Source organism: Poecile atricapillus, chromosome 14, assembly GCF_030490865.1.
Source record: "Poecile atricapillus isolate bPoeAtr1 chromosome 14, bPoeAtr1.hap1, whole genome shotgun sequence".
NCBI classification, from domain to species: Eukaryota; Metazoa; Chordata; class Aves; order Passeriformes; family Paridae; genus Poecile; species Poecile atricapillus.
Genome location: NC_081262.1, coordinates 13,671,719 through 13,692,385, shown reverse-complemented (window position 1 = coordinate 13,692,385; position 20,667 = coordinate 13,671,719). Strand labels below are relative to the sequence as shown.

At 55.4% G+C, this 20,667-nt stretch overlaps 1 protein-coding gene across 4 annotated transcripts; it reads right to left on the bottom strand.

The window, feature by feature from the left end:
• Positions 1 to 295: 295 nt before the first annotated feature.
• SLC29A4 (solute carrier family 29 member 4) lies at positions 296 to 7,309 on the bottom strand. Of its 4 annotated transcripts, none has more exons than XM_058849297.1 (12): positions 7,152 to 7,309; positions 6,567 to 6,735; positions 5,033 to 5,202; positions 4,256 to 4,387; positions 4,031 to 4,144; positions 3,822 to 3,950; positions 3,364 to 3,438; positions 2,740 to 3,005; positions 2,518 to 2,653; positions 1,805 to 1,992; positions 1,303 to 1,543; positions 296 to 1,228 (listed from the first exon to the last, which is right to left on the bottom strand). In XM_058849297.1, the coding sequence occupies exons 3-12, from the start codon at positions 5,190 to 5,192 to the stop codon at positions 1,086 to 1,088; spliced, it is 1,584 nt and encodes a 527-aa protein (XP_058705280.1). In that variant the 5' UTR covers positions 5,193 to 5,202; positions 6,567 to 6,735; positions 7,152 to 7,309; the 3' UTR covers positions 296 to 1,085. The 4 variants fall into 4 exon arrangements, with proteins under 4 accessions (XP_058705280.1, XP_058705279.1, XP_058705281.1 ...); XM_058849296.1 differs by lacking the exon at positions 7,152 to 7,309 and adding an exon at positions 5,314 to 5,473 and having other exon boundaries at positions 6,567 to 6,638; XM_058849298.1 differs by lacking the exon at positions 6,567 to 6,735.
• Positions 7,310 to 20,667: the final 13,358 nt, after the last annotated feature.

Genomic DNA, 20,667 nt, shown 5'->3' with positions numbered 1-20,667 from the left:
GAGGTGCAGCTGGTCCCAAAATGTGGCGTTGGCACCTTCTCCTGATGTTTTCTGTTCCTCTTGGCCTGTTCCCTCTCCTGTGTGCTGCCCACGGCAGTTTGCAGGCTGGCAGGGGTTTGGTGTAACCCGGTGACGTGTTCAACCACCCCAGCGGGCCCTGAAGATGGGGAGCAGCACAAGGGGCACCCCAAGACCCAACAGGACAGGCAGCAGGCACCACCCTGTGTGTATTTCCCAGCTCAGCCCATCACCAGCAGTCAAGTGCCACCAGGGGCACAGCTAAGGTCCAGCCATCGTTGCAAAGACATTTTAATTATTTAATCAGCTTCACTTATGTCCTGTGCAATAAATCTTGAAGCTCAGCAGTGGCCTGCAGGTGGCACTGGCAGTGTTGTAGCCTTGGGACCCCCCTCTACCCCTTGCAATGGGACAGATTCACAGTGTGGGGCGGGGGGAGGCAAGACCCTGCCTCTGTTGCGGTTGAGGGGGTAAAACAAGACACAATAATAAAAAAAAAAAATCATTTTTCCCCCAGCCATCAGAAGTGATTCGCATATTTAGGGAGGGACTGTGATTTCAAGCCATTCCTGGTGAAAACCTGCAGCACCATCAATGGAAGTCAACAGCCACCTTCCCAGAGCCACTGGGGACTGAAGGAGTGTTTCCTTCCTCTCTTGCTCCTCTTCTTCCTCACCAGCCCTCCCATCACTCTCCTCCCCAGTGCTGGTCCTATTCCCTTTGGGATTTGGCAGTATTTTCATCCTCCTGTCAATGGCTTGGCTCAAACAGATCCCCAGCCTTTGCTGGAGAGCTGTGCATTGCTGATGGGGAGACCCCCAAAAGCAACAAGAAATGTCCCCTGGGGTGGGAGGAATGTCACCCCAAGCAGTGGCCCTGCACAGTGCCTGGCTGGGCAGCACAGGCCGTTTTGGAACGCCACAGCCCCGTGCTGACAGGGTACCAGTCCTTGTCCATGCTGGGGTGGCTTTCAGGCTCCAGGCTCCCTCCTTGAGGAGGGATGTGGGGCGCTGGGGACCGTGGTGGGAAGCAGGTCCCATCCTGTCCCCATTGCCCCACCCCAGGGCTCAGTACCCCGAGGTGAAGGAGCCATTGGAGGTTTCGGTGTAGAAACAGGTGCTGTGGGAGGTGCTGGTGAGGCTGTAGGCAAAATAGGCCACGGCCGAGCCCAGCGTCAAGCCCGTCATGTAGGACACGGTCATGGTGTTCCCTGGGGGGAGGGACACGCGCTGTCAGGGGGCTCTGGCCACACCACCTGGGATTCCCGGGAGGGCTCAGTCCTACCTGCCAGCTCCCGCTGCTCCGGGCTGACTTTGCCTGCGGCCAGGATCATGGGGACGCTGCCGAAGTAGCCGTTGGTGATGCCCATGAGGAGGGAGAAGATGCAGGGCCAGGCGGGGTGGCCGAAGGTGGGCTGCCCGTTGGGGTAGACGCACATGATGAAGAGGGGGATGAAGACCACACGGAGGCAGGAGTAGACTAGGAGGTGGGTCCCTCTCCAGTCATAGGGCAGGGCAGCCAGGATCTGCAGCAAGGGGCAGAGACTGCTGGGTGGATGAGGAGGTTGGGGAGGGCCCTGCCGTGTCCAAAATGGGAAACAAGGAGAGGAGATGGTGGAAAGACCACCTGCTGTGGGAACCCAACCTTGGCCGTGCTGGTGAGCACCAGCCTCGCACTGCTTAGACACCCATGGCTGGAGATGACCCTTGGTGGAGCCGAGTGGCTCAGAAAGAGGACACCAAAGGAGGACAGATGACCACTGTGCTGGCTCTGGCCTCTCTCCTACCTTGCCAACGAAGTCAGAGAGGTTGAAGATGGCCATGATGAGGATGGGGAGCCATTCTCCCAGCGTGCAGTTGTGGATCTCTGACTCCAGCCCGGGAAAGAGGCACAGGGTGATGAAGTAGGTCATGGCGATGGACAGCATGTAGGCCCAGATGAGGCGGGACACGACGTAGCGGTAGAGCAGCATGTCTGGCAGGGACAGGCAGCACAGCTCAGCCAAAGCTGCAGCCTGGTCCCTTGCAGAGCCTGAGAGCTTTGCCTGACCCCCAAGGGCACCTTCCAAAGAGGAGTTTGCCCCATGGTTTTGGGCACATCATTAGGAAAGGGATCATGGAATCATAGAATGATTTGGGATGGAAGGGACTGTTAAAGATCATCCAGTTCCACCCCCTGCCACAGGCAGGGACACTTTCCACTATCCCAGGTTGCTCCAAGCTCCATCCAACTTGGCCTTGGACACTTCCAGGGATGGGGCAGCCACAGCTTCTCGGAGCAACCTGTGCCAGGGCCTCCCCACCCTCACAGGGAAGAATTTCTTGATAATATCTATCTAATCTTGTCCTCCTGTCAGTTTGAAGCCATTTCCCTTTGTCCTCCTGTTCCATGGCCTTTTCAAAAGTCCCTCTCCTGCCTTGGGGATGATCCTCCCCCATAACTCTGGGTCACACTGATCCCACCCCACAGGCATGGCTTTCCCCCGAGCCCACCACTCACCTCGGAAGCTGGGCCAGCTCCTCTTGATCTTGGGCCGAGGGACGTCGAAGCGCATGTAGGTGCCACTCCCAGCCAGCTCAGCTTCGGGGCCAGGGCTGCCCTGGGGGGAGCTCGGCTGCCCTTGCTCCCGGTTTTCCTGGACGAGGGGAGAGGGGACAGCAGTGCTCAGGTGCAGTGGCAAAGAACCCAAGGGGCCGGCAGGGACACCCACCCTTGGCTTACAAATCGGACGTCCTCCGAGGTGACATCGTGGTGGACGCGGTAGCCGGTGCCGGGGTCGCCGGCCCCGCGGCTCTCGGGGAGGCCCTTGCGGGAACAGTCCGTGTAGTAGCGCACGAAGCGGGTGCGCTTCACCAGGAGGTGCAGGATGAAGCATGTCAGCTCCATGCCGATGGAGATAAAGAAGAAGATGACGGTGTTCTCCTTCTCGTCTGACAGCAGCAGCTTGGTGAAGATGCGGCTGAGCGAGATGATGACCCCGGCGGTGCCTGGTGGGGTGGGAGAGCTGTCAGCGCTGTGCCCCACTGGATCCCAGCTCAGGGGTCCTCATCATCCCCCACTACGTGGATGTGATGCTTCCCAGTGTAGAGGAGCCACCAGCAGTGATTTTTGGGCAATAAAAGTCCTGGCAGACATCCCCAGCCTGGCGTGGCAGTGCAGGGACTTAGGAACCAGTAAACATCCTGGTTTGCTGGGGAGCACCCTGGGGTGGCCCTGATCTGCTGACAACCCAGCTGGGCTGTGCTGGGGCCAGTGGGGAACCCAGTGTGACTCACTGGGGCCCCAGGAGAAGGTGCAAGTCCATGTGGTGGGATGTGGATGTGGTCAGTGGCTGTGGGTACTTACTCTCACCAGTCATCACTCCCTGCGTGTAGCGCTTGGGCAGCAGCCCCGTGTAGCCGTAGAAGCTGGATTGCTGCACTTCAGGAGAGATGCACAGAGGGGAGAAGGAGGGATTATTGCTGCAGCCGAAACTCTGGGATGGGGAAAGAAACCCCGCAGGGAACCCATGTGCTGTGCCAAGTGGGAGCTGCTCCTTCCAGCAGCCTCCTTTCTCCAAAAGCAGGAGGGCCTTTTTTCCCTCCCTGGATGCTCCACTACATCTGTTCCCACCCAGAGTGGCCACCAGCTGTGGGGGTTTGGGATGCCACCACGCTGGCCCAGATCAGTGGTGTCGGTGACCAACACACGGTTTGGTGCTGGTGCCCCTGGGCAGTCCCACAATGCCTGGACAGAGGTGGAGGGGATGGGGCTGTTTCCCACCCCTACCTGCCATGTCCCAGCCCAGCTGCTCTGCCACATACCTGTGCAGCCAAAGGCCACCACCCCGACAGCCACCAGGTTGATGGCGTAGGCTTGTCTGCGGCTGAACAGCTCCAGCCACACGTCGCAGATGCTGACGAAGAGCAGGGGCCCCAGGGCGAAGAGGTAGCCTGTTGGGGGGGAGACAGAGGTGGTGGCAGGGGCACAGCACGGGGACAGCACTGCCTGGGGCTGCAGGGACCCCACTCACCCACGGAGATCCGGGTGTGCAAGCTCAGCAGCTCCACCAGGGCGTTGTTGAGGATGACGGCCACCAAGGCCACCAGGATGTAGGTGAGGCTCATGTCAAAGACGATGGAGGTCCCTGAAGAGAGGCAGGTGATGGGGGAACGGGAGTTCAGCTCCCTTGGAAGTGGGATTGAGCTCTCTCCAGGTTTGGGGTGTCAGAGAAGTGCTGGAGCTGCTGCAGACCTACCTGGGTATTTATGGTGCAGGTAATCCACATCGGTGATAAAGCTGTTGTAGGGCAGGAGAAATCCCACCCCAGCCAGCAGCATGGCAAAATAAATCCCATGGTATCGATCCTGGGGCTCAGGATCCTCAGAAACTGCCCCAAAAGAGGAAAAAAAGGGAAAAAGATGTGACGGTGTCACAGCTGCACCCCTGGGACCCACATCAGACCCCAGCCTTGAGGCAGTGAAACAGCTCAGCTCCCTGTAGATGTACAAATAAACAGCCCCAGCTCTGAGAAGTTCCTTCCCTAAATAAAGACATTTCAGTGGAGACCCAGGAGGCAGGAAAACATCTGGGCTTTGGGGGTCTGGTGAGTTTTAATTGCAGCTAAACAAGCTGAGAGCCGGGCAGTGCAGGTTACAGCACAAGTCAAGGTGCAGGCAGGGTCAAGGTGGATGTGGAGGTGGACAGGGCTGCCTCAGGATGTGGAGCAGGGCTGGAGTGAATCCCAGGAGTGTCCCTGAGTCCTGCATGATGAAAGATGAAGCTGCAGGCTGGGGATGAGCCTGACAGAGCCAGGGTACCAATCCTCAACTCTTTGCCAGCCTGCAGAGCCCACTGTCACGGGATGTACATGGGTGCGAAAAAGGGGTGAAAAAGCAATATTGGGCAATATTGGGGCATTTCAGGCTATTCGTGGCTATTAAACCCATCCCAGGAAGGGATTAACCCATCCTAAGTGGGTGGGAAACCAGCAGAGAACCTGGCTGTGGTCAGGTTGGGCCGTGCCTGCCCTCACCTGGCTCCATGAAGGTGAGGACCCCCTTGGCCTGGCTGCCCCTCTGCATCTCATCCTCCTCCAGCTGGTAGCTGTCGAAGCTGAAGCTCATCACCACGTTCCCCTCCGGCGTCGCCGCCGGGCTCAGCTCCTTGAAGCGCTCGGCTCCCACCGAGCCCATCGTGGCCACCCTGAGAGGAGGGACAGCAGTGACACCCCCGGGGTGCCCACACAGGAGCTCCTGTGTCCCCCCCCGGGTGATGCCAGGGGTCTGCAAGGGACAATGGCACCTGAGCCTTCACCTCGCTCTATCACAGCCGTTCTGGTGTTTTTTCCACCGAGGCAAATGGGATCCACCGACCTTCTGAGCAAAGTTTGGCTTTGGGGTGGTGAGCAGCGCTCGTGGGGGACCCACAGGAGCCACCCCCGAGGCACAGCCTGCCTCAGCAGCTCACTGGGATGCTGCCGAAGACAAACGCCACTGTGATTTCCAAAAGCAATTAGAGAAATTAATGGATGAAAAGCACTCAGGGAAGGCGGCTGCGGGGAAGATCCCGGCCGCCTCGGGAAGCCCTCGCTCCCTGCAGGCAGCACACTTGCTCTGCTTTTTGCCCTTTTCAGCATCTCTGGTGCCTGGGGCTGGGGCAGAGCCTCCACACTCCTGCAGCTTTTAGAGACGGGATGGGATTTGACCCTGCTTTTTTCAGATCTGCTTCTCTGGGAGATCAGAGCCAGCACAGACCTGCTCTGAGAGCTGCCAGAGACCCCAGCATCACACCTGAGAGGGACCGCATGGAATGCATCCCAAAATGAGCTCTCCAAGTACCCGACACCCTCCAATAACCCCACCAGAGCCACCCAAAACACGGTTCATCCCTGCGGTTCAGCCCAGGGGGCTGCTCTGAATTCCTTGCCTGTCCCCAGCCCACCTCCTGCAGATCTCCCTGGCATCCAGGGGTGGTGGTGGTGGTGAAAAAAATCTCCTCCGAGGCAGTAGGTTGAGTCAGGCAAGGGAGGAAAAATCAATGACAGTGATTTCTTTGGTCTCCCTGCCAGACATGGCGTTTGCAGGAGCAGAGAGGTTTTCCAGCTGCCAGGATGTGTTGGATGCTGGAGGGCCCTGAGGTGGGGGGCAAACGTGGTGCCCACAGACCCTGTGAGTGAGTTCTTGAACCTTAAAACGCTTCTCTTGCTGCAGGGGCTGGTGCACAGGGCAGCACTGCCCCAGCTCCGAGGCTGTGCTGTCACAGCACTGCTGGGGGGCTGGCATGGGGACCCCCTCTCCCGCACCCCAAAACCTGCGGTCCACCCCAAAACCCCCCATCCCAGAGCGCCGCCAGCAGAACAACCCAGCAGGGCACGTTGTTTTGGGGACACCGCTCCATCCTGCTGCTCCCAGAGGAGCTGCCTGCAATCCCCTTCACCCACACCCTCCCGTGCCTGCTGCCGCCCCAGGCAATAAAACGCGGTGGGAAGCATCTCCCGGGGTGCCGGGAAGCCTGTTGCAGGGTTTTTTCCATAGCAGGAATCCCAGCTGGAAAAGCCTGGTACGTACTGTGTGTGGCCCAAAGTTCCCGGGGCCGGGAGCAGAGCGGGATGCGGGATGCGCTGCACAGCCGCGGCTCTGGACCAGCCTCCGGCGCTCTCCGCCTCGCTCCCCCGAGCATCCCTGCGCTGCCGTAAATTGGATTTTCTCCTCCCGCTGGATTTACATCCGTCTACCCCTATGGATTTACACCCTGCCACCCCAGAGTGGGGGCGGGGGTGGGAGATCTCCCCCGAGAGGAGCCCTTGCCCCGCTGCCCCCCGGCTCTGCGTGACCCCCGGCCACCGCAGCCCTCCTCCTAGGGCACAAAAGCGGATTTTGCTCCGGCGGGAGGGTCCCCCGACATCTTGCCAGCGGCGAAGTTGCCAAAAACGGGGGAAATTCAGTAACCCACGTCCCCGGTCTGAAGGAGAAGCTCCTGGCCGGGCGGAGCGGGGGGAGCGCGGCCCCGGCCGCGCCCGGAGGATGCTCGGGGGGCCGGGAAGATGCTCGGCGGGGCCAGGGCGGGCAGGGGCTCGGGGCGGCGGTTTCCCCTCCTTTCCCCCCGTTCCCCGGCGGTCCCGGCCGAGCACAACAGGTCGCGGCGGTTCTTACCTCGCTCCGCAGCGGCGGCTCTGCGGCACCGGCGCTGGCCCGCCCCGCTCAGCCCCGGCGGCCGCCGGCCCCCGGCCCCGCCATACCGGAGCCTCCCCGGGAGGGGGCCGGCACCGAGTGCGGCGGCGGCGCGGAGCGGGGGCGGCCCCGGGTCTGCCTCCCCCGGTCCTGCCTCCCCCCGGTCCTGCCTCCCCCCCGGTCCTGCCTCCCCCGGTCCTGCCTCCCCCCGGTCCTGCCTCCCCCTCGGTCCTGCCTCCCCCCGGTCCTGCCTCCCGCTCCTCCCCCGAGCCCCCCCGCCGGCCCCGGGGCCGCGGGAGAGGCTTTCCCGATGCACGCCCATACCTCTGTCTATAGGCACCGCCTATAGGTACCGGATAGAGGTACCGGCTAGAGGTGCCTCAGAGAGATTTCGGAGGTCCGGAGCTAATTGCAAAGAGAGATTAATTAGGAAGAAAGCCCCGGTAATTTCATTCAGGCCATGAGCTTTTCAGGGAGAGGGTGATTGCTGCCCTGTGAAGGGTTTTGTCTAAGGCGGGCTGATGGAATCAGGATGGATGAGTGGACAGACGGATGGAGGGATGGAGGGATGGATGGATGGATGGATGGATGGATGGATGGATGGATGGATGGATGGATGGATGGATGGATGGATGGATGATGGATGGATGGATGATGGATGGATGATGGATGGATGGATGGATGGATGGACAGATGGACAGATGGATTGCAGCTCTGGCTAGCAGAACAGCAATCCCCCAGCTTTTTGAGGAAAAAGCCAAGAGGGTCTCTGGTCCCCTCCAAAACCAAGGAATGGAAGCAGAGGAGGAAGAGAACCAGCAACATGGGGCAGTGTGGGTATCCATCCAGGGAGAAGACACATGTTCCAAAGGTGGGTGACCCAGGTAGGGACGTCCTGGGTGTCCCCACCCCTCCTGGGCTGGGTGAGCTGGCCCAGGCTGCAGGCTCCATCACGGGGAGCTGATACTCTCAGGTTTTCTCCAGGAGCAGCAAGGCACAGAGGGGGGGAACCCAGCAGGTGCCCCCTCCCAGCAAACTGGACCTTGCTGGGCTCTCCCCGCCGGAGTGTGAGGATGGAGGCAGCAGGAAGGAGGGGAGGAACCATCCCTGCTCCCAGGCCGTGGCTGCACCACGCCGGGCTGTGAATTACAATCTCCTCGCAGTCAATAAATGCTGCGTTGTGTAAATCAGCGTGTGGGGCCGGGGATGCGCTGCTGCTGCTGCTGCTGCTGCCACCAGAGGAAATTAGAGACACAACGCCTGTACCGCCCCAGCCGCCCTTCTGCTGCGAGGGGCTGGGGAAGGGGGCTCCTGCAAATTCATCACAGGGAAGAAAACAGGCCAGGTGGAAATTTCCATCTCTTCTCCTTGGCTGAAATAGCCGGAGTTTGGCTCAAAGGGCACCCGACTGCTGTGCCAAGCACGGCCTGGAGCCGGGGCTCAGCCTTCCCTGCTCCCCTCTGGGCTGAGCACCTGCACAGCTCAGCCCTCTGGTGCAAAGGGGGATTTTTTGGGCTGTTTGCTCATCTCTAATTTCATTAGTGTCATTGTCAAATCTCAAAGCACCTCACTCTGCTTGGGGTACATCCCCTTGCCCTACACCAGGCTCCATCACCCTCTTCCAGGAACCTTGGAAATGTAAAAAAAAAGGGGGGGGTGAGTGTGGTGGGGGTTCCCTGGCCGTGTCTGCCACTGGTTGGCACCCAGACAGTGAGAGTGCTCCATGAAAAGAGCAGGATGAGCTGGAGCATATGTGCACCCGCCTTTTCCCGGCGCTCGCCAGGCAGCATTACTCACCACAGGGATTCCCCCCAGGAGCTGCTTCTCCCCATTCCAACGCCCTGGGAATACAACCAGGGGTGGTCCTGTAGAGACAACCAAGCTGAGGGGAGCATCTCAGCCCCCAGATGGATGTGGATGGATGTGGTGTTCCCCAAGCTGGGTGGCAAAGGTCAAGTTTTAAACCCCTCTCTAAAATCACACATCAAGAGATCCCCGTTTAAGGGGACAAGGGGGTTCCCTTCCAACTACTCCTGCTCTGGGTGTGACAGAGCCATGCTGGGATACACAAGGAAATTGCTACAGCTTGGAATGCTACAGGGAACACGGGGAGAACTTCCCTGTGACCTTCTCTGGGCGCTTTCTCTCTGCTTTCCCCATCCCCAAGGGCATTAGACACAAACTGCATTGTCCCCCCCTCCCAAAATGCCCAAGGTGCCCCCTGAGCATGGGCAGGCTGAGCTTCTTCTGCCTGACAAGGGCAGGGGGGTCCCATGAGCTGCGCTCTCCTGGAGTTTTGCTGGGCTTTTCAATTTTTTAAGCTGGCCCTGAATAATTCAACTCCCACATAGTTGGCTCAAGGTTGGTGAGCTCAGATGCTCCTTGGGTTTCTGCTTGACCCACTTTAACAGCCAGGAGAACCAGCCAGGCATGGTGCTCCTGGTCCCTGTGGCCTGAGGGACATCCCTTACACACAGCCCCAGCCTGGAGTCTTTCCCCCACACCCCACAGCCTCATCCCTCATCCACACTGCAGATTTTTAGAGGTATTTTTTCATTCTCCCTTTCTCCTGCCTCTCCCTGCTGTCCCATGGCTCCCAGCACGAGTGGGTGCATCCCAGCAGTGTTTGCAGGATTACAAGGAGGGATTTGCTTGGCTCCATGAACCAGCCAACACCCTGTGGCCACCTCGCCACGGCTCCTTGCTATGCAGAGCCTCACCTCACTTCCCAGGAGCCTGGATGAACATTGACTAATCCTGCAGGCAGAATAAGAAGCCGTTGATTCATTTGGCTCCGAGATGCTGGATTAGGACAATCTCCAGAAATGTCCCGTATTGTTGTTTTTTTCCTTGCCCTTCCAGCCGAGTCAGGTTTTATTAATCATTGCTGTTGCAGAGGGGAGAGGAAGGAGAGACCTTTCAGCTGTCTGCACACCAAAAACCTCAAGCCAAGGCTTTCATCTCCTGGGGACCATGGGAAGGGGCTGTCCCTACTGTCCTCATCCCTGTGGGCACAGCCACGAGCCGTCCCTTGCTCAAGGAGCTCCTTAAGCAAGCTGTGCTCACCCTGCCAGGCTGCCCTGCTTATTCTGTGCCCAGTGGGTGCCCCCGGGGTGGGGGGCACTGAGGGGGGCAGGCAAAGGGATGAACCAGCTGCACCCCCTTTCCCACAGCCCCTCTCTCAGTGCTCCTGGGAGCTCTGCAAACTCATCTTTTCCACTTCACGGGAAGAAGAGGCTGCTCTCAAGCCTGCAATCCCCTCTTGGAAAAGCTCCTTTAAATAGCATTGCACCCTTTGCATCCTTCCCCGGGGTCTGCTCCCAGCGCTGGCCGAGCGTGTCGTGCCAGCACCGGGAGCATCCTCGGCAGCAGCGGCTTTGCGTGGAGACGGCGGGGATTAATCAGGGATGCTGCCTCTTGGCCAGAGTCACACTTGGGGGATTACTGGGGCCTGCAAGGAGCGGGGAGCAGCCAGGGAATTTGTTCAATGCGAGTGGAGGGGTTTGTCACAATCCGATTGCAGGCGAACAGAAATCCCCAGTGCTGGCAGGGGCTCAGCACTGGAGGCCGCAGGGATTAAATGGTTTTTCCCCAAGCTTTGCAGCAAGGCTGGGGCGGGAGGAGATGCTCTAAGCCCAAAGCTCTGGGTTTAAAACCTCCATGGAGATGCAGGGGCTGAGCTGAGCATCAGCTTTGGGGCACCCAAGCCTTGTCCCAAGGCCAAGAACCAAATTCTTTCACGTGGATGCCCCAATTCTCCTGCAAGGCATTGCTCTGCATCCCTCCTGCCCTCAAACCAACCTGGGAGAGCTGGAGAAACCCTGGGAGGAGACCCATGGCCTTTGCATTCCCCCTCGCTCCTCTTTGTTGGAACAGATTTGCATCCATCCCTAATTAATCCAAGACGAGCTCCTAATTCAGCTCCTTGATTGCAACTTTGCATAATTGCTGCACGCACAGGCAGAGTGGCAGGACAGAATAAAAAAAGGAGACAATCAGCGGTGGGCGGAGAAGAAACAACCGGCCGGGAAGGGCCGGTTCAGCTCGCTCCCACTCTCCGGGCTATTCACAGCCACAGGTTGAGGGAGATTTTTCTCTGGAAGGAGAAAATGTGACAGTTACCCTTGGAGGGGGTGTTCACCCCGGGTTGTGCTCACCCAGGGCTTCACCAGCAGCCACAAAACCTTCAGGCAGTGGGAAAACCGGGAATTACAGGCTTTTTGCTATTTCTTTTTGCTATTCCTTTTTGCTATTCCTTTCATTGCCGCTGCCCTCCTCCCCAGGCTCCCCTTTGCCGTGTCCCGGCACTGTCTGGAGCTTTCAGAGTGAACATTGCACAGAGGTGAGCGGGGCAAATCCATCCCCCCGAGCCAGGCTCCAGGCTTCTCCCCCGGCACCCCCTTGCCTGTAAAGGCTGTTAACTCCCCAAAACAAAGCCCAGAGGCTGGTGAGGGTGGACTGACCTCAGCCCTCAGCGGCACAAAAAGAGGGAAAACCCAGCTTTTGCTGCCAGTGATGCCCAAGCCATTCCCAGAGGGCTCCAGCCGGCACCCCGAGCATCCGCTGCCACACAGCATGGACCGGGTGTGCACAAATCAGCTCTGACACTGCCCCAGGGGTTCTTCTAGCACCTTCCTCTTCCTTCTCCGCTCACATCCCAGCCACAGCCATCCCCTCTCCGGTGAGCAGCTCCACACAGCCCGAAACCTGAGCGACAGGGCAGCAAACAGCGGCGGACAGCTCAGCCTGGCGCTCCCCATTCACCGCCTGCCCTGCAAAAGAAAAGCTTTCAGCTCCAGCCTTTTTTTTTCTGGAAAAATGCAGCTCCCAGCACCGAGGCCCCTTGGCTGGCCCCACGGTGGGGGTTGGAAGGGGGTTTGGGCAGCCAGGCTGGCCCCACCACCCCTCTTAATCAGCCGGGGCATGCATGAAGCCTAATGCTGTCGCCAAGATTTGGGCACTATTGACACACACGGCGCATTAAACGCCTTACGGGGGATTTGCATAAGCTCGGGGAGGGAGGAAGAGCTCGGAGAAAAGTGTTGACAATGGGGAAGTAAATGCATTAAAGTGCTTAGAGGGGAAAAAAAAAATCTGATAAAGGAGTAAACCAGTTAAGGGAATATATTACTCATAGCCCCGTTATTCAAATCCCGCCTTATAGGAAATCCTCTTAAAGCGATCAGCTGATTGTGTGTTAAATTCCTAATTGAATAATAAAAGAATTATGTATTTCTTCCATAACGGCACAAAGATGGGAGCCCTCGAGGCTGCTCGGTGAGGGGGGAGCTGGTGGCAGAGGAGATGAGGGGAGAGGGGTCTTGGGGCAGCAGCATCCAGGAGATGTGATGGGAGATGTGGGAGGGATGGCTGGGCAAGGGGAAAGTCGCTGGGCTGAGTGCCTGTGGGCAGTGGAGAGCTTTGCTAGGATGGGTTCAGGAATGAGGGTGCCCAGAGGGAGAAAGATGTGATGGAAATCCAGGGCTCCTCCACTGGTGCAGGAGCTGAGAGGAGACACCAGACGTGGTCCCTGGCCTGGAGCTGCTGAGGAGCAGAGGGAGGACCCACATCCAGCCCTGGATGCTGCAGGAGAGGCTCAGCCCCTGCTGCCCCCTCCTTTCCCCAGCCAGGACTGAGGGCGATGCCTGCACGGCCTCTCCTGATGCTCCTGCCCTTCCCCCCACGCTATAAATAAGATGCAAAAAAAGGAGAAAAAAAAAAAAAAAAAAAGAAGCAAATAAGAAAAGAGCACATCACCTGGCACTCAGGAGGTGAGGGAGAACAGCAGGATTGACACACACCAAACCCTCAGACTGTGCAAGGAGGGTGGGGGTGGAAAGGGGGGGGAGAAACAAAAGAGCTAAAAATAGCCCAGGGAGCTGCTTTCTTCCCGGAGATCATTTTTTTTTCCTACCCAGCTGTTTCATTTAATAAACAGGATTATTTATTTCATTATTTCTCCCTCTCTTTACTCCACTTTTTACTTATGTTTTTTTTTCAGTCAGTGTGAGTTTACCTATCCTCAAGTCTCCTTTAAATGCAAGGTAAAAACATGAAACCAAGGGGGAAAAAAAAACCCCTGAAATCAACGGCCTTGATGCCTCCAGCAACGTCTTGCGTTGCTACAGCTCTTTATAGGTAATTGAATATCCCAGAGTTGCACCTGCTAATGCAAACTCTGATATCAATAAATGGCACAGTGAGGGCAGAGGCAGCAGCTGAGAAAACAAAGCCCCAGCGCCCAGCAAGCCCCAGCCGAGCTCCAGGCTGCCAGAGGCTTTCTGTTAGGCAGGATTGGGCTGTTGGAGCCAGGCTGAGGTCCCAGTCCAGGGCGAGCTGGAAGGAAGCAGAGCTTGCAGGGAGGTGGGGATGGAGTTATCCTCAGGGAAATGACCTGTCTAAGCCAAGCTTGTGCAGGGCAGGGAGGTGCAAAGCCCCCAAATTCCCAGGGGAGACCCCCGAGCCCTGGAGCAGCTCCAGCCATAGGGAGGAGCTCACAGGTTTGCTCCACTCACATCTCCAGCAGAGCCCGTACCTCCTCCTCCATCCCGCATCCTCCAGCAGCAGCCAGGGAAATCAGGGATGACAGGAGCAGTTAATTTGAGCCTGCAGAGGCCATCTTCCCGTGCATGTGTTGTTTTGTTTCCAAATAGACTTTGAATAATGAATTTCGGATGGTAAAGAGAAAAAAAAGCTTCTCCTGACCTCTTGAAATGCAAATTGCCTTTCACCCTGGGAGAGATGAAAGGCTGTTTCCTATCTGAAACAGGTAAAAAGAGGTGAGATAACATCCCTGGCTCTGTCTCCTGGCTTTCATTTCCAAAATTGTTTTCGGGTAAGGAGAGGAGAGATGCTCTGCATGATTTCAGTGTGCTTGGTGCCCACAGAGAGCAGGGCAGTGCTCAGAGGACACCTGGGGCAGAGAGCTCTGTGTCCTGAAGAGAGAGGGGACACAGCCCAGGGTCTGTATTTCCCTTCACAGCATCCCTGCTTCAGGCTGCAGCCAACAGCAGAGCCTGTGGGGCCAGGTGAAGCCCAGAGATTTGCTCTCCTCTGCCAGAACTCAACGTTTGGGCCCAATTCCAAAAGCTGCAGCATTATTTGCTCAGGAAAACGCAGCAGAGCAGAGGCACAGCCACACAGCCTGAGCCAGACCCACTCTGCTCCAGCCCCACCGCATTCCCCTCATCCCAGCACAGCTGGATCAAGCTCCAGGCAGGAGCTGGTGCCACACACAGCAGCCAAACACCCTCTGCCTCCCCCAGCAGTTTTGGCTCAGGGGCTGGGTGAAGGTTAACACAGATCAATATTTTTTTCCCCCCTCTCCTGTTTTGCTCTGGGTCAAGGAACACAAGTTCAAGGCAGATGCCCTCACAGAAGGTGCTGGTGCTGCAGAGAGCTGCTGAAGAAGGGATGAGGGATGTCATGGGAGTAAACAAGGCAAGGAGCATGGATGCACCAAGGGGAAAAATCTGGGATGCTGCCAGCAGAGGAGTAGGGAGGCTGTGGGAGGAAGAAGACTGGAATGCTGCTAGGGAGCATACAGGGATGCTCTGGAGGAGAAAAGTCTGGGATGCTCCCAGGGAAGGAGCAGGGATACTCCCAGGAGAGGAAGGAAAGAACATGGATGTTCCAGGAAAAGAAGATTGGGATGGTACCAGAGAAGGGAAGAATTCCTTGGATGCTCTGGGGGCAGAAGGCTGGGATGGTCCCAAGGAAGGGACAGGGACACTCTGTGACCCCAGGCCCCTGCACAACAGCAGAGCACAGCCCCACTGCTGGCCCCTAGAAACCTTCCCTTCACCAGCCACAGGCACAGGCTCCTGGCCCATTCCTCTGCCTGCCCTCCACAGCTAAAATAAATCATCAGCCCTGATCTGGAGCTGCTGAGGAGCAGTGGATGATGGTGTCACCAGCCTCCCTCAAGCAGGGAGGAGGGGACAGCAATGACAAGGGAGGTGCTGAGGAGTTACACACCAGGCTGGCACCCAAAAGTGACCCTGTACCCACTGTGTGGACCTGATCACATGGATAAAAAGTGGATCCATGCCCCTGCATCACCTGGTGCTCCCCAGCTCCCAACTACTCTTGTGAAGAAATGAGTCTCTCCCAGAGCCTTCCTTGCCCCTGCAAAACAGTATCCAAAATATCAGAGTACTGCCAAAACCCTCTAGCTTACTTTATGGACTTACCCAGATAGAGCAATCTCCAAATCTTCATTATAATCCATAACTCTCTGCTAAAATCCCCCACCCAAAACATAACCCAGTGCTGGAGGAGCCAGCATCAGCTGTCCTCAGCTCCAGCAAGCTGGGCACAATGCCCTCATCAGCTCACAGTTCATTAATTAGCCAAAATAGCCTCTGCCAAGGGCCTGTCTGAGACTTGTGTGTGTTGGACGTGGCACGGGAGAGGTGAATGCTCAGGGACCAGCTGAGTGTGGGTGCTGCAGAGAGGGACAAGCTGCTCCCAAGCCTGGGCAGGATCAGAGTGGTGCTGGTGCTCACCTCTGGCCCCAGCACCTCCTTTCTGCCCACTGGCTCTAAAAATGAGTGATGCTGCATCCACCTTGCAACCCAGCCAGGCCAGGGGCAGTGTGAGCTGCTCTCCCTGGTATCTCCCTCCTTCCTCTGCCCCCAGCAGCGTGTTCAGCTCAGCCACAGCCCAAGTGGGGCTGTTCACACCAGGATTGTGCTCCTGCTCTATCTTGGACTCATGTCCTGAGAGTGAAGGGTGCCAGGACCTGGCCACTGGGCAATCATCACAGCTAAACCCAAAAGCCTACTCAGTACCAAGAGAAAGCAAGGAGGAGCAGAGGCATGAGCCCATGTTTACTCTTGTAATAACAGAAATAATTGGAGATGGGATTGCTCAGTCCCTTCCCTGGAAACTCATGCTCATTGGGTCACACTCAGTACCAGCAGACAGATGTGAAACTGCTGTCCTGAAGGCAACCACAGCTGCCTATTTCAGGGCTGGGCATGACCCACTGTTGACAGTTTTCCCCATGCTTACTGGAGAATATTCTGCTTTGCTCCCCTAGGGCAGGAGCAGAGGGGCTGTTGGGCCTCCCAAAGTATCAGTGGGTCTGGATGACTCCATCCACCTGGGACCCAGGGGACAGAGGAGCTGTTGGCATCACCACAGCAGATGGAAGTCACTGCCACTTCCTGAATCCACCAGCAGCTCCCCTCAGATCTTCAGTTTGCTGCAGGCAGGAGACAGGGAAACATCACCAGCAGCCGAGTGAACAGTTTGGAGACTGATCTGAGCTAAGAGAGTCAATTTTGCCTGGAGCAAAGGGAGGCACAAAGCAGCAGCGACAGGGCAGCATTGCCCTCCAGAGCTGGATCAGGGGAGGCGGCGCCTGCAGCTCCTCAGCAGAGACCTCACCATGAAACAGCCACGCAGGAGAACAGGGGGATCTCATCCTCATCTCATCCTTGCGTGTTCCAACACTGCCAGCAAGAGCAGAAAGGCTTTTGCTCCTCTTGTCCACCCTGATCAAAGCTCTCATCGCTGCTCTGCAGGAGGAAGGATACAGAAGCAGGAGCCGCCTCCTCTCCCATCTGCAAGGGCTCGTCCACATCTTCCTCCAGGGCTTGAATGCGAGAAGCAACAAGCCTGGAGCGAGAGCACAGTGAGCAGGCTGGGGATGAGAGTACTGCTTGAGATGCATCCCATGAAAAAAAAAAGGAATAAAAGCACTTATCAAACTCACCTGAGCAGCATGAGAAAAATACACAAATGCAACTCCTGGGAAGAGCAGCTTTAAGGAAGAACAAGAGGGAAAATTACATTTGCAAGCAAAATGTGCCAGGAAAAACTCAGCCTGTCCTTTCCCAGTCCCTGCAAAGCCCAAGCTGACAGTGCCTGTGGAGAGCAGCTACAAAGCACAGCTGAGAACGAGGGCTTAAAACTGCTGCTGTTCTGGTTTGGGCCACACAGCCTTACACAGATCTTATCCGGCCCCATCTCCAAGTAGCAAACAAAAGGAAGAAGACACAGAATACTTATCACAACACAGATTTAATTTCTTATGCAGTTATAAAATTACAAAGAGCGACGGGCTAGCAGTGAGAGCCAGACACTTGGTGAGGTGGAATGTTAGACAGATTTTTCCACTTATCGACACAGATACCAAACAGTCAGTGAGCACTGCAGGATGCAGGGTTTTCTCCAGGTAAGGAAGCAAATGCAAGAGCAAATAGATCCAGGGAGACCTAGGGCTGAGTCAACGCCCCACAGAAACCCAGAGCTACAGGTTTGGGGAGAAATCCCCACTCCTGAGTCGGACACATGCAGGGTCCCTGCGGCCGCATGGCCAAAGCCACAGCACTGACACCTGTCACGAGCACAACGGCAGCTGTTTGCAAGCCAGAATTACAACTTCTTGCCCCTTATTTTCAAAGCAGTGTAAGATGAGATTTGCCAGTTGGAAGAGCATTAAAATGAAGGCATGTCATGATTAGAAAAATAGGAATTTGTTGAATTCCTTTGGTTGTACAACTGGAATCTGAAGAGATTTATTTACAGTCAGAGCCATGCTTTCATTGCAAGCCTTTCACAGGCCAGCAGATTCCAGGAAAAGAAAGGCCTGCTCTCCACATGTGGAGAAGACACCCAGGCCTTGCTCTCAGATATTAACAGGTTAAATAAAGCTGACTGTTAGCCAGGACAGCTGGAGCACAGAATAAAACTTCCCAAACCTCTGCAGTGATTAATCCCCACCAATGCTTTGGACAAAGACTCCTTTCGCTCTGCAAACAGCAGTGGAGCATCTGCACACAGCAGTGGGATACTGAACAGCTCAGCAACCCACAGGGAAAGAAATTCTACTGTCCTGCTGCATGCTGGTCAGTGCTAATGCCATTATTTGAGCCAAGAAAGCACAGCATGGGACACAACAGAGTGCTGTGCTTGGGCTAGGCACTCACCCAGCCCGGGGCTCCTCTGCTCACTCCTCCCTTTTCACTGTTCCACACAGGTCAGACCAAGTTTCCTCTGTGCAGACACCTGTCACTGCATTAAAGGTCTTCTCAGGCATTTATTTGCATCCAGGCAGACTTGAAAAGCCACCAGCTTTACCCCCACCCTCTGCAAAACACAGCCAAGAAACTCGCCGTGCAGGACCCAGAGCAGCCAGGTACAAGCACACACCTGATCCCAAAGGGAGCACTCGTGCCAATGTCTTGTCAACAGGGCATCAGAACAAACAGCTTTTACCAACCTCTTGATGCTTTCTACTTCCTCCTCCTCTGCCAGGCCCTGCCTTTTAACTGCGAGATTCATATCTATTACTTATATTTTGGAAACAGTGACATAAGAAGAGACCAGGGCAGATAAAAGCTTTCTGCCTCAGAACTTGAACTACAGAGTAAACAGACAGATGTTGAGACAGCAGCTGAGGACCTGCACTTGCTGCCCATTTGCACATCAAGAGAAACAGCTCCTTCCCTACGGTACTCACTGGGAACTGATCCCACTGCAAGCTAAGACCTGAGTTTAGGATTCCAAGTTTTTCAGTGTTCCCCCCTCCCCAGCTTTGGTTGTTTCAGTTCTCTGCCTCAGCCCTCCACTGAGTTAAAAGCTATCAAGAAGTGCAGCCCAAATGGAGAGAGAGAGACAGGCTGTACAGAACAAACACTGTCCTTCCAAGGAAGGCCAGTCTGAACTGAGAGGGGCTGCACAGGTGTTCCCATATCCTGTGACCAGGAGCTTGTGGCCACAGCACAGGGCTCGAGCCTCCTTGGCTTACCCTGGGTCTGTCAGAGCATCACAACAGAAATGTTTAATCACCACCTGATTCACAGAGAACAACAGTGCAATCACATGCTCCACACTCAGGTGAGGATGCAGCTGCAAACAGCATTTGTGGTTATGTTTAAAGGAAAAAAAAAATAAATACAGAAACACATCTTTGTGTCACTGGGATAAACCCCCAACCTGAAAGGCTTCTAACTTTGGTAGCACACCACAGCAGGGTGGTTACTGAGGGCCTAATGCCATCACAGGGAAATTACATCAGTCACGTTTTATCTGAGAAAAAATGTTTATATCCTCATGCAATGAACTTAAGACAAGCTACTGTCACAGCCAGTGGTGACCAGAAATGACCTGCTTCCCCCTACTAGCTGGTCACTAACTCAGAACATTAATATTTTTGCTCTATAAAAAGATTTTCTCAGTTACAACAGCAAGAAGATACTTTTTAACTGACTTTCAGCTTCTACTTAAGAGTGAACCAAGTAGGGCACTGCAATTCCACAGTGTGTGGCTCAGGAGCAGGAACACACAACAGCATATGGAAGACACAAATACAGCAAATATGGGATCTCCTACTCACCTGTGGAAAATAAGGCATGAAAATTAAGAAGGGAATAAAATTAGTACAATAAACAATCTCCATTTTTAACAGTAAAGTCAATAATTACATTTAGGGGTGTAACATGGCCTTTGTTACACTCAAGAGTTGTAAAACTCGTGTGCTTAGCAGACCTGTGTTGCTGGTGCATGTTTACTGCTAACTGTGCTTGTGGAGTCTAGGCCAAACCTCCAAGGGTGTTATCAGGAATGTTAACCAGCTTTAGTCTGGAATGAGCAGACATCTCCTGGGTGGTTCAATTTGCCAGCAAAGTTCACTGAGCTTATATTTACTTCAAGACTTGTATTTCACTCTTCAGCTTGGAACACCACAGCAAAGCTGAGAGCAGTAAAGCAGAATATAGATAAAATAACTGCACACCATGGAATTGAGCTGTCAGCCAGACCTTAAAGTCAAGAGACTAAGTGAGATTTCAGCATGACTCGGGTTTGCTATGAACGTGCTGGGTTCTGGAGAGGACACCACAAGCCACTCCTACTTAGGACAGTCAAGGATTTGCAGTGAACAAACAAGCCTGATCCCTTCTCTCCCACACACACTTGTGTACAAACACCTTCCACTGTCATGGACTCACAGCAGCCTCCCTGACAGAGCTCTCCTGGCAGGGGCTGCCACCTTCTTTGTACCTGTAGGGGCAGGGAAGCCCATCTGCCCACACAGGGTTTTGGGGACAGAGCCCACTGCCTGCTACTGCTCCAGGGAAGACTTGCTCATGGTGCTGAATCCTGAAAGAACATCACTGCCTAGCTGTGGTAGGGAATTCACACATAGCTGGAGCACTCAGCCTCTGTCCTCCTCTCAAGATCTGCAATTTCCTTGCCTCTTTTTATATTTACTTCTTTGCAAGCAGTCAGTAGAGGGAAAGGAAACAACCCACATTGCTACATGGAAGGCAAAGCAGGCTTGTTTTGGCAAAGGGAAGTAACACTCACCAAGTACTTCACTAATCACTTGCTCAATAACTGTTATCCAAGACTTAAGAGAAGGCACATTACAACCCTAAAAATAGTCTGCAGCACTGCTCAGCCTTGGAAAGCCCTAGACAGTGTCAGGACAGTTAAGGATTTATTCCAAAACTGCTGAAGAAACTACCAGTCCTTGAGTGTATCATAA